The 15,799-nt window shown below is 40.1% G+C and overlaps 1 protein-coding gene across 2 annotated transcripts in view; it reads right to left on the bottom strand.

Moving 5' to 3' along the window:
- The window catches only part of Senp2 (SUMO specific peptidase 2), a 36,228-nt gene extending 35,288 nt beyond the window's left edge, over positions 1-940 (bottom strand). The window contains exon 1 of one of the 2 annotated variants that reach the window (XM_071615161.1): positions 723-940. In XM_071615161.1, coding sequence (XP_071471262.1) covers positions 723-823 — 101 coding nt within the window. In that variant the 5' untranslated portion in view covers positions 824-940. The remainder of the gene's footprint in view (positions 1-722) is intronic. The other variant, XM_027951522.2, reaches the window with a different exon arrangement.
- Between the last annotated feature and the right edge of the window lie 14,859 nt (positions 941-15,799).

The following is a 15,799-nucleotide window of genomic DNA, read 5'->3' as shown; positions in this document are numbered from 1 at the left end:
GTAGTTTCTCTTTTAAGTGAATGAGAATTCACACTAGTGATTTTATTTAAGAGGAGGCAGGTACTTTTTTTCCCCCTTCATACACTAATTCTAAAGGAATTAGTTAGTTACATTTAACTGCATTTTTATAAACACCCTTCTCCTTCCGGCCCCAACACACACACACACACACACACACACACACACACACACACACACTGTTCGACAGCTGTTTCAGAACAAGACAGCTGCTGTTTCTTGGTGCTAAGCGAACAGTACTTGCAGTCAAAACGAGCTGGGGCAAGTTACCAATCTCACTTCCCTTAACTGCGTTAACTGTCCGCAGATGACACTTCGGAGTGTGCATGTAAACAGAGGGCCACAATAAAGGCAGTAATTCTTTAATTTTTAGTTTTTAGCTTAAGAGCAGTAAAATACGAGAAAGCCTCATTTGTTGTCAGTAACCAGCTTGGACTCTGACAAGAATATTAAAGATCCTATGATCAACGACCACTCCAAAGACAAACAAGCTCCTTCCTTCCATCAAGAGCCGCGTCCCCAACACCTTGGCGGGAGCGACTACGTCACCAGGATACCAGCGACCCGCAGCTCCTGGGCTTCAGCCGAGCGGCCGGTTTAGGGGGAACAGGGCCTGCGGGGCTGGATGAATGCTCTCCTGACCAAGGAGCCGCGGTGAAGGAGGGCGAACAGCTAGGCCGGCACTCAGCCTCTGCTCTTCTCACCTGTTCGAGCGCCGCCTCTTCAGGAGAGCCCTGGCAGGGGGCACCGACCGGTCGCAGAAGCGGAAAATGGTGCCGAGAATCCTAACCAGCCATCTGTACATACCAGGCCCGAGCAGCAGCGGCGGCCGACACACCCCGAGACGCAAACCCCAGAGCTGTCGCCGCCGCTGCCGCCTTGGCCACCACCACCAAGGATCAGTCGCTGGCTTGTGACGCGATCCGTGGGCCCATAGATACAACGTTCTCCGGGCTAGGGAAGGCCCCCACCCGCCACCGCTCCCGACGTCACCTCCTCCCGCCCTACCGGAAAGCCTCATCCTCAATCTACGCACGCGCAACCTAGCACCGCCTTTTATCCTCGAGCCTAGCAACAAGAAAGCCTGTTAGACGGCGGGGTCCAATCGCTGGCCAGACTGGAAGAGTGGTTGGCGGGACTTTCTCTTTGGCGGAGCCAATCCAAATCCGCCCGGGAGACAAGGCCCACGGAGTGGAAGTGCCGCAGCTAGGCTCTGGAGGAAGAAGCGTTCTGGAGTCGTGAGCGCATTTGGAACCCAGCTAATGATTGTGTAGTGAGCTCAATAAAAATAGATCAGAGCAATTAACAAATGTTTACCGTATTAGGGACCCTTTATTTTGCATATACCTGTGCCTCATATTTTACGTGCATTGTCACCATACTTCCTAGGAACCGAATGCGATAGGAAGTCTTACGCCCAGTTCATAAATAAGGAAAACGAGGCATAAAGAAATTAAATAACTTTCCTCAAAACACAAAGCTAGTAGAAGCAATGTTGAAATTTGAGCCGGGGTCTGACTACTAGCACCAGTTTCACACCCTTGAATTCACACTACCTGGAAGAGGATTGTACATAGATAATTACAAATTACAAGATAACTGACTGCTATGATAAAGGAGTGTGCAAAGTGCAGTGGACCTAGAGGAACGAAAACCACATGCTAGGAGAGAGGGAAAGGGCAGAACTCCTGAGGATGGCTTCACAGTAATAAGGTTGAAAAGATACCTATGGCTTTATAATACACTTGTCTCCTCCTCTGATCTGAGAGGGAGTAATTCTTAATACCCTTCCTGTAGAATCTAGAGGTCAAACTGTGCGTGGTAGAGCTGTCCTGTAATCCTAACTACCACTCTGGTGGCTAAGGCAGGAAGATTCCAAGGAGGCCAGTCAAGGCAATTTATGGAGACCCTGTCTCGGGAAATAAACAAAAAAGATGCGGTAGTGTGTGTTACAGGATTCAATCCCAGTTACCACTAAATAAATACATAAATAAATCTAAAGGCCACACTTCTGATTATCAACTTTTGAACAAATTACACCCTATTTAACCCAATGTCTGCCCATAAACAATACAGGGAAACTTCAAAGGTTTTTGTGCTCCACAATAATTCACTGACTACTTTTTCTTGGCCTGTGATTCAGTGAAGAACAGGTTTCCAGACTTTATTGAACTTAACCCAGGTGACTGCCTGTCCAGCCTCCTTCTCTCAATAGCATTCTAGAATTCTGCTACATGTCACCCTGTTGTAGGGACAAATGAGGCAAGGCACCGAAGATAGCAGGAAATAGTTTTATTCATAGGGCACAGCTTTTGGTATAATCAATCAGTCCCCTGAACCCCGAGTTCAGGTAGTATCAGAGTTTTATACCCAGCATGTAAAGGGAGGGGCTCAGAAGTTCACAGTCTGTAGAAGTTCACATGGAAGCAGCTTTTTCTTTCGCTGTTTTAGGCAAGTTAACCCTTCCGGGACAACATCTTTAGAAGGGGAGAGCTTTTTCTTCCTTTCCTTTCCTCCCCCTGCCAGCTGTTACCATGGAGCCCAATTGGTAACTTATCTTGAAAATGTAGACATCTCTGTGAAGCCCAGCTCAAGGCCAGAGGCCTTGTTTGCCCATTTCTACAAACTACTATACTGGATACATTTGTGAAAAACTAGTAAGGGGGTGTTCAGCACCTGGAGTACCTTCCGGGCCAGTGGCCAAATAAGACAGGGTGACATGAAAATAGGAAGTTTATCTACATTGAACTCTTTTGCAGATACTCTTTTGCTAACAGTCCTAAAATCAGCCATGGTGAAGATTTCTGGAGAAGCCCAGTTAAGACTTTCCTGTGGAGAAAGGGGGTGCCACTTCAACCTAACTAGAGACACCACAATCCTGCCCTGAGAGGTGAAAGGCAGGTCTTAAGAGGGTAGAAACCAATTCTAATGTGCAGACACTTCCCTTAATTTCCCTAACGATAGCGAACACCAACACATTACTGAAAGTTTTAAAAGGGAAGTTTTAAATTTATTCTTTTCTCTCTGAAGCCTTGATAATGTTAGTCTATGTAATAAACCAGCAATAGACAGATTAAAAGGGAAACATTTAATATATAAAAACATGGGAGTCATACACAAAATAGGAGACTCAAGAAGGGATAGAGAATTTAAGCTTAAATAGAGCTAAACAAGCTGGACAGGCATGGTGGCACATGCCTGTAATCCTAGCAGCTTAATGGCTGAGACAGGATGATAGTGAGTTCAAAGCCAGCCTCAGCAATGGTGAGGCACTTAGCAACTCAGTGAGACTCTTTCTCTAATAAAATCAAAATAAGGTTAGGGATGTGGATCAGTGGTCAAGTGCCCCTGAGTTCAATTCCCGGTACAACCCACCTCCACTCCCCCCACCCATGCCCCCACCCCCACATACCACCCACCCCTGCAAAATAGAGCTGAACAAAGGGAAAGGGGCTTAGTGTCCAGATGAAAGGGAGGTGGGTGGCAACTGGCTAAGGAAGTTTGAGGGAAAGCTAGCACAGAAAGTGAGGGTTGTCTTGTGTAGTAAAGTCTACTAGGTAATAGCCATGTATCAGATGCCTGTGTCACAGTGTGTGGTGTGTTTCACTGGGAATCAAACCCAGGGATTCACAAAGCTAGGCAAGTGCTCTACCATGAAAACTACTTCCCCAGCTCCTCAATCTCTTCTTGCCATGAAAATACCTTTCTTAGGCAGAAAAGGGGTTACCAAATAGAAAAATCTTTATATATATATATATATATATATATATATATATATAGAGAGAGAGAGAGAGAGAGAGAGAGAGAGAGAGAGAGAGAGAGAGGGAGAAATACATTTCAGAGCCCGGAAGGGTAGCGCACGCCTGTAATCCCAGTAGTTCCAGAGGCTGAAGCAGGAAGATAAAGCCACCTTATTTAGTGAGGCCCTAAGCAGTTCAGGAAGACCCTGTATTTAAAAAAGGGCTGGGGATGTGTCTAAGGGGCCCTGGGTTCAATCCCTAGTACCAAAAAAAAAAAAAAAAAAGAAAATATTTCAGAGGAACATTTGAAATAATAGAAGAGTTACAAAACTGAGAAGACTTGAAAGTGGCTATTAGATATACAGTGTTTATAACCCCTTGCCTATTGTCTCCCAAAGGGACTCCCCTCTACCTTCAATTTCATCTTTGCCCCTTTTAGGGTGGATTCCCTGTATACTTGTAACAGGGGTTCACTTGATACTTTGACTATATCCCTTGTGGGTTTGAAACTTACACTTTTTTTCTTTTTCCCAGCCTTCATTCTCCCTGATCTTCTTTCCCTAATCTTCTGCTTCCTGATCTCTACTTCTTTATTATTATTATTATTATTATTATTATTATTATTATTTTTTTAGTTATAGATGGACACAATATCTTTATTTTGTTTATTTATTTTTATGTGGTGCTGAGGATCGAACCCAGTGTCTTACATGTGAGAGGCAAACGCTCTGCCACTGAGCCACAATTTCAGCCCCTCTACTTCTTTTTTTAAAATATTTCCTTAGTTGTAGATGGACACAATACCTTTATTTTCTTTATTTATATGTGGTGCTGAGGATTGGACCCAGTGCCTCACACATGCTAGGCGAGTGCTCTACTGCTGATCCAAAACCCCAGCCCTGATGGTTACTTCTTTTTTTTTTTTTTTAATTTTTTATTGTTGGCTGTTCAAAACATTACATAGTTCTTGATATATCATATTTCACACTTTGATTCAATTGAGTTATGAGCTCCCATTTTTACCCCATATACAGATTGCAGAATCACATCAGTTACACATCCATTGATTTACATATTGCCATACTAGTGTCTGTTGTGTTCTGCTGCCTTTCCTATCCTCTACTATCCCCCCTCCCCTCCCCTCCCCTCCCCTCTTCTCTCTCTGCCCCCTCTACTGACATTCATTTGTCCCCCTTGTTTTATTTTTCCCTTTCCCCTCACTTCCTCTTGTATGTACTTTTGTGTAACTCTGAGGGTCTCCTTCCATATCCATGCAATTTCCCTTCTCTCTCCCTTTCCCTCCCACTGATGGTTACTTCTTAATTTCATTTTCTCTGAATCACCTCTTTAAAAAGCCCCTGAATACTCTCTTTAAAAAGCTGATGGGCAGAATCACATCCTTTGGGACAGGAGTCCCCTGTGTTTCTCCTTTGCTAGCAAAGCAATAAACTGTCTTTTTCCTTTTTCTCAAAACCATGTCCTCATTATTGGGTTTGCATCAGGGACAAGGACCAATCTTTCCGTAACATACTTAATGAAGAGCCAATTAAAAGAAGACAACTGTTAGCATTATTATGCAGAACAGTTTATTTATGTCTTAACCATTAATTCCAGTGTGAAAACTGTTTTTTGCTGTTGCCAAACCAAAAAGCCCACCATTATAGGAAGGGGATACTCTAAAACAAAAGAGCAGTTTTTGTTCAAACAAATCAGAAAACTGAAAACTGCATCAGAATAGCAATCTATCCCAGGTCTAGCCACAGGGATTTAGGTCACATAGCACTCCAGTGCAACATCACAACACAAACATTTTTTCCTTTGTTCCTTGTTAATAGTGCCAACATAATAATAGTGCAATATTGAAATATTGGTTATCTGTCATGAAAGTTTCAAGGCTTGGGGTTACAAACCTCAATCAGAATTCCAGAGTGTCATCAGCAAAATAACTCAGGAAGGAAGTGTGGAAACCCCCAACCAGTTTAGTTACCCTCTGAATAAAGAAAAAGAGGGTATGTTTGCTCTTATGTTTGCTCCTACCAGAGATTTGTCCTGAAGTTTTTATCTTTGATGCCCTTTGATCCACAGGAAGTGCAGCAGCCACTGCTTGTCCACTGACCAAGAAGCAGGCTTATCCTTAACCCCAACCCCACCACTACCATAGCCATTCCTGAACCAAGGAGCTCTTTATTGAAGGGTCAGAGGAGAATCCCAAGGTCACATAGAGAAACATGAATATGGAGATTTCTGCCCTTGACTTGGCTAAACTGAAACCTTGTACCAGTACTGCCTCATTGTTTAAACTTTTGCAGCATGTTCCAAACTGAAGTTCCAATTTCCCAAAAACCTTCTCCTGGGAGCCCTCACTGAGGTCTTCTTCAAGTCCTTCCACAGCCCTACCCTCATTTCCTCAAAATCTACTTCCCCTCCACAGAGCAGTGAAGACCAGCCTTCTGATCCATTCTTGGAAATTTTCCCTTCTGGTGCATTCCCAGAAGATTCAAAGATTGGTGTAGGAAGGAGTGGGGATATAGCTCAGAGGCATAGGACTTTCCTTGAATGTGCAAGGCCCTGTGTTCAACCTCCAGTGTGGCAAACAATAAATAAATAAGTAGAAAGTAAATCAGATTGGAAAAGCAGCCCATAGGTGAGATTTTGTTCGGTTTGATCTTATGTATCTTAAAATTCCATTACAGCCTAATGTATCTAAAATTCAACTTAATTGACCATCCTAAAGATTAATTTCCCTCTGGGGACCAACTCTTCTGGTACTAAAGAAGAATATATCCTAATTCCAAGACTTCAATTTGATTCAATTATCTAATAATAATCTTGGTCCTATTATAAGTTGTATTATAAAAGCAAGAATATTCTATTGTGGGGGGCCACCCTACACATGAGGTAGGCCCACCCACCAGCCTTGAATAACAAGAGTATTGAACTGGCATCACAGGCTGTGCGAAGCAAGTGGGCCTTACCTTTGTTGGGCAAGTAAGTGCCTTAGCTCTGGGCTTGGACATTACCCAATGAGATTGGGCTACCTATAAGGTCCTTGCTTTAGCATCTGGACAGCCATCTTAAGTGACAGCTGCCATTTTAAGGAAAAAGTTGGGCTGGGGATATGGCTCCAGCGGTAGCGCGCTCGCCTGGCATGCGTGCGGCCTGGGTTCGATCCTCAGCACCACATACAAACAAAGATGTTGTGTCCGCCGAAAACTAAAAAATAAATATTAAAATTCTCTCTCTCAAAAAAAAAAAAAAAACAAAGGTGAATTTAAAATCTAAAAAATAAAAAAAGGGAAAAAGTTTCTCTTTCATGCTCAAAGGCGGTTCTGAGAAGGCTTACCACTCCCTCAAACCAACCCAACCCCTAACCGCCTGCATTAGGACCCACCTGACTCTGATTTCTGAGCCTGCCCCATAAAAGTCCCAGAATCAAGCCTGTTTTGCCTTTCTGTCCCATAGAGAGAGGGCCTTTATTTGTCAGTTCTGACAAACTCTCGCGTGTATCCTGCCTGGTCTCTGTATTCCATTTCTTGCTTACCCATCTCTCATTCCTCGCTTTCCCTTCACCACCCCCCTGTTTCTTGTAACACTATCCCTTGCCTTATTTGGGTGGAATATTCTATCGAATGTCTTTTCCCTAATAAATAGAAGGGTTCCAGGTGCGCTCTCTCTCTTGCTCCTCTTGCCCTCTTTCTAGCGCTGTCCAGCGTGGGAGCTGACTTTTGAGGTTGCAGAGCTTTCCCCAATCCCCACAATTGAGAAAAAGGTACTTCCATGTTCATGTGGTCTTTTTGTTGCCAGTCCAAACCACACAGAGTGACTCTGATTCCATCGCCCTAACGGGACGTGAGTGATTCTCTATTTATTTGTTTCGTTCAAGGAATTGAACAGAGCAGTGCTTTACCACTGAGCTACATCCCAGTCCTTTTTAGTTTTTGTTTTGAGGTACGGTTTCCCCAAGTTGATGAGGTGCTCCTCTAACTTTGGATCCTACTCCCTTGGCCTCCTGAATCACCAAGATTATAGGTCTGTGCAATGGTGCCTGGCTTATTGTACAGGCCCATTCCACAGTGCCCTGCTGTGTTTTTAGAACTTTCCATAAGAAAAAGCAAATTGTCTATGGTTTGGCTTGTTCCCACAGTCCTTGAAGTTTCTGTGCTCTGAAAACCAGCAGTTACTGAAAGGGCTGAACCACATTGATTTTATTTGACACATTGTAAGAAGTCTTGGTTTTTAAAACAAGGTAGCCCTATGCCATGAAAAATACTGTTTCGTTTCGTTTCTTTTCTTCTTCCTTCCTTCCTTCCTTCCTTTCTTTCCTTGTTTCTTTCTTTCTTTCCTTCCTTCTCTCTCTCTCTCTCTCTCTCTCTCTCTCTCTCTCTCTCTCTCTCTCTCTTTCCTTCCTTCCTTCCTTCCTTCCTTCCTTCTCTCTCTCTCTCTCTTTCTTCCGACAGGGTCTTGCTATGTTACCTAGACCAGCCTGGGAACTCCGGGGCTCAAGCAATCCTCCTGTCGCAGTCTCTCAAATAGCTAGGATTATAGGCTCATATCATTGAGCAGCTATGGAGTAAAAAATATTTAAGCCAGAAACACAGTATGCAGAGGTTTTTCTCCTTGTTTTGCAAAAAATTACCCCCTCCCAAATTTTACTTGTATAATATATATATATTTATTTATAAATATAGTTTTTATATTTATTATATGTTGTGTATGTGTGTGTATTAGGGATTGAATCCAGGGCCTGTGTGTGTTAGGAAAGCACTCTATCACTGAGCTACATCCCCAGTCTTATTTGTATTGCATAACAATAATATATTGACATAAATAAGTTTACAATAACAACAAAATCAGGTTCCCACTACTGAGACAGGGACCATCACAAGGATGGAAGACAACCCCCCCAAGAGCTCCCTATCTCAACCTTAGCCCCTGTCTTGTCATCAATTAAAATAATAATATGCAGAAGGGAAGGAGAAAACACCCTAGGCCTTAAGCCCCTAAACTATCATTCTTTAAAATTGACATTCCCACCCCCCATTTTCTTCTCCTTCTCTCCCATATTTTCAAAAACTTTATCGCAAGGCAGGTATACCATAAAAGCCAGAATATTGGTGCCATAATGTCTCCAAGAATAATGTAAACAACTATTGACCCAAACCTTTTGCAAGGAAAATGTTCATTGAAAAATTGAAAAACTACTACACTCATGACCAAAGAGAAACACCAGACCCTACCCACCCCAGCAACTCCATAAAAAGCTGGCCCCTTCCTTTGTTCCGGAAGCAGCCTGGTCCCTTATCCATCAGTGCTGTCTCCGTTTAGCTGAAGCCACAATCAAAGTCTTGCCTGTGAATCTCATAATACTCAGTTCAAACTTGTTTCTATTGTTTTTGTACCTAAAGATCTCATCTCTGTTAACACTATATTGAATATAAAATCTCATATCTTAAGCATAGCATATGAAGTTCTTTATAGCCTATCTTCAAATCATTATTGGTTTCCTATTTATACACACCAATTCTAAACCACACTTTTTTCCATCTTCCAAGACTGTTCCCTGTGCCTGGAATGCTCTTCCCCAACCTTCTTCATCTAGCAAAACTTCTACCTGGTCTTTGGAGCTGAAATCAAAGGGTCCATCCTCTGTGAAGCTTTCCCAATGTCTCCTGCCTCTGGGATTCCCAACATCTTTTTATTTTCCCCTCTGTTCTCCTATAGAATTTATATCCATGTCCCTATGTTAGCATTATTATTGATGTGACTCTCCTTGACAGAAGGACTTGTGTCCTATTTTTTCCTTATAAGTTCTTTTAATGGGAGCTTTAAAAATGTTCAGTAAATAAAAGAACAAAGAAATGAAGCAAAGGTGTGGTTTGGGGAGAAGTTACCCTAATCTCCTTGTAGGATATGAATTGAGGAAACAGACTTTTCTAAACTTGGACTGTAAGAGAGATAGCAGCAGTCACTGATGCAGATAGGGAAACAAAAGGATTTTATAGTTAGTCATATACCAACTTGGAGCACTAGACCAGAGTGGGTAGGGACATAGGTCACCTTTCTGGCTACTGAAACCAATGATAGTTATAAAACCACCTCTCCTCAGCTCCATTACACTTCCATACCTGTTTTTCCTGTCCATGTAATTGGAAGGCTACCTGCCCCTTTTTATTTTGCTTTCTATGGCAAGTGATTTCTAGGTTAAAGAAGGAGAAGGAGAAGGCAGTACAAAATACTTGGTTGGCAATGAGGAAAATTGTGGCATTCTGGAGTTGTGATATTTATCAAAATCATAAGACTGATAGAGTCTTTATTAGCTAGTGAGAGATTTAAAAATTTTTTTTCAGAATATCTTTAAATAAATGTCCTTTCCAATGATTATAAGGGTTTGTAACAGGGGTTCACTTGATGCTTTGACTATATCTCTTGTGGCTTTGAAACTTAACATTTTTTTTCTTTTTCCAACCTTCTTCTCCCTGACCTTCTCCTCCCTGATCTTCTTTTCCCTAACCTTTTCTCTGATTTTCTCCAATCTTCTTTTCCCTGATTTCTCCTTCCTGATGTCTCCTCCCTAATCTCACTTTCTCAGAATCACCTCTGTAAAAATCCCCTGTTCCTGCTGATGAGCAAAATCACAAACCCAGGAGTCTTCTGGGTTTCTCCTTTGCAATAAACAGTCTTTTTACTTTTTCTCAAAACCATGTCTTCGTTATTGGATTGGTGTGGGGGACAAGGACCAAGCTTTCTGCAACAAGTTGACATATTTGGGGGAATTTTAAAAATACCTTCTATTTTGAAATAATTATTGGTTCACAGGAAGTTGCAAAAATAGTGCAGAGGTCCTGTGTACCCTCACTCAGTTTCTCCTAATTATAACATTTTATATGATGAGTAATGCATTATCAAAACCAAAAACTTGACAGTGGTATAACCTACTGATCATTTAGATTTTATCAGCATAACATGAATGAGTGTGTATGGGAGTGTAGTTCCAAGTAATCTTACTGCATGCGTAAACTCCTGTAGTCACCACCACAATCAAGGCACAGAACTATTCTATCACTAAAAGTCACTGTAGGTCTGCAGAAAGAGCTCAGTGGTATAGCACTTGCCTAATATCCTCATCGCTGGGAGAAAAATTTTCTTGAGCTATCGCTTTATAGTCAGACCCATTCTCCTCTTATCTCCCCTAACCTTTGGGAATGTTTTGTTTTCTTATATGTGATGTTTCTCACTGATCAAAAAAAAAAAAAAGAAAGAAAGAACAGGTTCTCCCCTTGATTCATGTGCTATTTCAAATGTTGGAAGAAAGGAGCACACAATTAGAAAGTCGGGGCAACTTCTGTGCCCTAACCATGGATGGTAAAACAGAGATGTCCCAACTGGAACGATCATTATTCCTATAATTGGCTAGTTTCAAAAAAAAAAAAGTACACTGGCTCTGTCTAGATAAGCATGTGACATGGTAATTAAAACTAATAGGAACTCAAAAAATATTTTTTAAGCAAGTACACTGATCCAACAGGGAGCAATGTGCCCCATAACGAGTTCCTAAGAGAAATGGGAAACAATTCTCCATTTGATCCAGAGGGCAGTTGTTTTTAAATTACTAAGGTTAGAGGAAACGGAAAAAAAAAAAAAAAATAGAAAAGCTGGTGGGTCATCTATTTGATTTTCCTACTTATGCTTCCTTAATTTATTTCTCCAAGCAGGAAACAAAAACAAAAACAGACTGAAGTGCTGACTGAAGTCTTTCACTTGAAGTATCATAACTCTGATGAGCCCTCCCTTCCTAATTTCCCACCTGGTGCCCTCTGCTCACACTGTGCACTCTGTCTCCTGATGGGAGGGAACTGTACTACTCTTGTGGCCCCGTAGTGATAACAGTAGTTACTAAGGGGTGACAAAGCTCACCTTGACAGTAGGCACAGTGCTAGGATTTTAGTTGCTACATCCCATTCAATCCATTCAGCAGCCCTGTGCAAGGAGTGATCTCACTATCTTCATTTTATGCTTGAGAACACTTACATTTATAGAACTTAAATGTTTTGCTTAAAACGGGGGGTGGGGGGGTGGGGGGGGGCAATGCCTGTAATGCCAGCTGCCCCAGAGGCTGAGGCAAGAGGATCAAGAGTTCAAAGCAAACCTCAGTGAAAGTGAGGTACTAAGCAACTCAGGGAGACCCTGTCTCTAAATAAAATACAAAATAGGGCTGGGAATGTGGCTCAGTGGTTGAGTGCCCCTGAATTAAATGCCTGGTACCAAAAAAAAAAAAAGTTTTGCTTAAGGCCAGTAGAAGGTGTGGGGTTTGAACTCTCATTAGTGGACCAGGTAGTCTGAGGCATGACATAGTCATCTACATATAGTTCTTTTTCTTTTTTTTTTTTTAATATTTATTTTTTAGTTATAGGTAGACACAATATCTTTATTTTATTTTTATGTGGTGCTGAGGATTGAACCCAATGTCTCACGCATGGCAGGCGAACGCTCTACCTCTGACCCACAACCCCAGCCCTACTTTTAAAATCTCCCTAGGTAATTGTATTGTGTTGACTCCTTGAAAAGCATTACTAAAAGATACTTTCTGCAAAGGAATCTCCTGTTACTTAAATGGGGTGCAGACACAAAGAGAACTGATCGATTTATGAGAGATGGTATTACTTCATAAAAAAATATATTTCTGATAGACAATGCAAAGAGACTGGTGGCTTTTGTCTGATGCTTTGGATGAAAATGTATTATTTTTTTAAAAAAAGATATTTAATTTTTAGTTGTAGTTATTTTTATTTATAAAAATAAATAAAATGAATATCTTTATTTTATTTATTTTTATGTGGTGCGAAGGATTGAACCCAGGGCCTCGCACATACTAGGCTTGTGCTATACCACTGAGCCACAACCCCAGCCTTGAAAATGTATTCTTAGATTATCTTTCTATATTATTTTTTGGTGTTGCAAGCACTTTCACCATAAAGGGAATTAAATTACTTTTTTTTAAAGTATTTTTTTTGTAGTTGTAATGCCTTTATTTTATTTGTTATGTGGTGCTGAGGCTTGAACCTGGTGCCTCACATGTGCTAGGCAAGCACTCTGCCACTGAGCCACCACCCCAGCCCATTAAATTACTTTTGTAGCTATGTTCTTGTTGTTTTTCAGTGCCCAAACCCAGGGACTTGCACATGCTAGGCAAGTGTTCTAGTACTGAGCTCCATCTACAGTCCTTTACTACTTTGTAGCTAGGAACACAAGTGTAGTTACTTCTAACACTGAGGTGGATTATATTTTGGCATGGTTCTGTATTTAAGTTTTTTGTATCTCCTTTTTTTTTGTGGCGTGGGGGAGTGCTGGGAATTGAACCCAGGACCTTGTGCATGCAAGGCAAGCATTCTACCAACTGAGCTATATCCTCAGCCCCTTGTATTTACTTTTCCTTTAAAAAGAGAACTTTATTTAATTTTTTTTTTAGTTGTAGATGGACACTATACCTTTACTTTATTTATTTATGTGGTACTGAGGATTGAACCCAGTGCCTCACACATACTAGGCAAGTGCTCTACCACTGAGCTACAATCCCAGTCCCCAAAAGAGAAAAACTTTAGAGATCAGAACTCTGGAGGGAACAAAATAAAATAAAGATATGTAATACAGTACAAAAAAAGTTTCCTTTAATATGAAACATATATTTTACAAATACGGATATGTAGTTGGTCTTAAAGAAATGTGCTTAAAAATAAATAAGACTGCCCTATAAGGAATGAATGCATGAATTAACATAAAAATGGTTTTGTACACACAGGTCAACAGAATCCTAAATGCAGTTGGCATTTCATTCACAAGGAGTTGGCCAGGGAAAGATTTCAAGACACACTTGATTTCAACATACCAAGCCAAACAGCTAATAAACCGCCCACAAAGAATGAAACTATTTTGAACTCGTCATTTGGCAAATACAAATTATAATATCTTAATATGCATAAAATTGTGTAAGGTTGAAAGTACCTGACCTTTTATTGAAAGGAGGAGGAGTCAAGGACCGGGAGAGACAGGGCTACAGTCTGTCCCTTGGGAACTTCCTGTTGTCACCACACCTCTGGATTAGATATCTGAGCTCACTGTGAGCAAAACCCCGAAGTGAAAATTCTAAGGCTCTGCGAAGTAAATTATCCTTCTGTGAATGTGACACACGCTCTCTGCAGTTCCATATGCTGAGGTTATTCTTACTTATCGGTTTGACATGCTTGGTGAGATCAGGTAGGTCATTTAGTGAATGGTTTTCTTAAGTATTTAAAAAATAGTAGTAGTCATCTTGCATTTATCATGCCATTTCCTTCAGTGAACTTTTTAAGTTCTATGGGATCATTTTTAAGGAAGACGGGGGTTAAATGCACTTTCTAATCTTGAAGATTTTTTTTTTCTCGGTAATTAAAGAATCTTTTAAAAATTAACTTTTGTACAAATGTTAAATATGCTAAAAATATAGGAAAATATATTTTCTCATAGCTAAAATTTTTGTGCTTTTTTCCCTCTATGAAATGAGATCTCTTATTATCTGGAAAGTTATTTATGTATTTATTTATTTTTGAGAAGCTGGGGATCAAACCCAATGCCTTGAAGCATTCTTGGCAAGCACTTTACCACTGAACTACGCTCCCAACCAGTACTTCCTGGAAATTTAAAAATTTGTTTTATTATATCCAACATGTACAGGATGGGTTTTTATGCTTTCACGTATTAAGGGAATATTTAAATTGCTCTTATAAAAATATAATTTTATATACATAAAGTTTATACAATGGTAACTGTCACATTGATGATTTTAAAAGTATTAATCATAATGAAGAAATAAAAATTAAAACACGAATATATGTGGTAAAGGAACAAAAATAAAGTGAAATGCTGAAATGAAAAAAAAAAAAAAACCACCACCAACAACAACAAAAAAAACCTGTACCTGTCAGCCTTTTTAGGAATTTGATTCTTTTTCATATAGCTTGTGGTAATGAAGATTGGTGTAATTTTTGAATAGCAAGGGGAAAATATGTTATATATTAAGATTCATAGAGATGGTCATAACTTTTGAACTTATAAAACCAGTGCTGGGAATTTAAAGTAATAAATTTCTGGGAATCTTGAAGTAATAACTTTTACAAGAAAAAAAGGGATATAGCTCAGTGGCAAAGTTCTTATCTAGCATGTGGGAGACCCTGGGTTGGACCCCAGGAGGACAAAAATTAAAAAAGCTTCATATACGGGCTGGGGATGTGGCTCAAGCGGTAGTGTGCTCGCCTGGCATGCGTGCGGCCCGGGTTCGATCCTCAGCACCACATACAAAGATGTTGTGTCCATCAAAAACTAAAAAATAAATATTAAAAAAAAAAAAAAAGCTTCATATGCAGAGATAATTCTAATTATATTGCTTATAGTAACTTGGAACTAGATACAACAGAAATGTTCTTACTTACAGGAATGGATAAAGTATAAATATCAGCTTGATTTTTTAAAAGTAACTTTTAAAATAATTCTGGTGCTCTGTAGAAATGTACAAACATGTTTTAAAAATAGTACAAAGCAGACAAAAACAACTCAAGTTTGTAAACTATCACTATGTTAAAAACTTGTAGGTATGCCTGTAAATACAAGTTAAACGGGAAATGAATAATTTAAAATACATTATTAGGATTTTGGTGTATAAATACATTTTTCTTAATAATGCTTTTGAGATTTTAATAAATTAAAATTATACTAATGATGAAATTTTTAACTGAGAAGTTAGCATTTTGAGGTGTATATTATCATTTTTAAATTTAAAAATTGAACATAAATTTGGGGATATCTTATGGGAAAGAAGGCTAATCCTAACACAAAAACCTGTGGTGTTGGTGTTGTGGGTAGTTTCTTATATATATCTAGTGCAAATTTGGAACAATGATAACTTAATTTTTTTAACCTGTCTTTTTTTGGAAGGTAATACTGGGGATTGAATTCAGGGGTGCTCTATCACTGAGCTATATCCCCAGTCCTTTTTATTTTTTGAGACAGGT

This window comes from Marmota flaviventris, chromosome 8, assembly GCF_047511675.1.
Source record: "Marmota flaviventris isolate mMarFla1 chromosome 8, mMarFla1.hap1, whole genome shotgun sequence".
Classification (NCBI taxonomy): Eukaryota; Metazoa; Chordata; class Mammalia; order Rodentia; family Sciuridae; genus Marmota; species Marmota flaviventris.
Note: the sequence above shows the minus strand (reverse complement) of the source record. Positions and strands in the feature narration are given on the sequence as shown.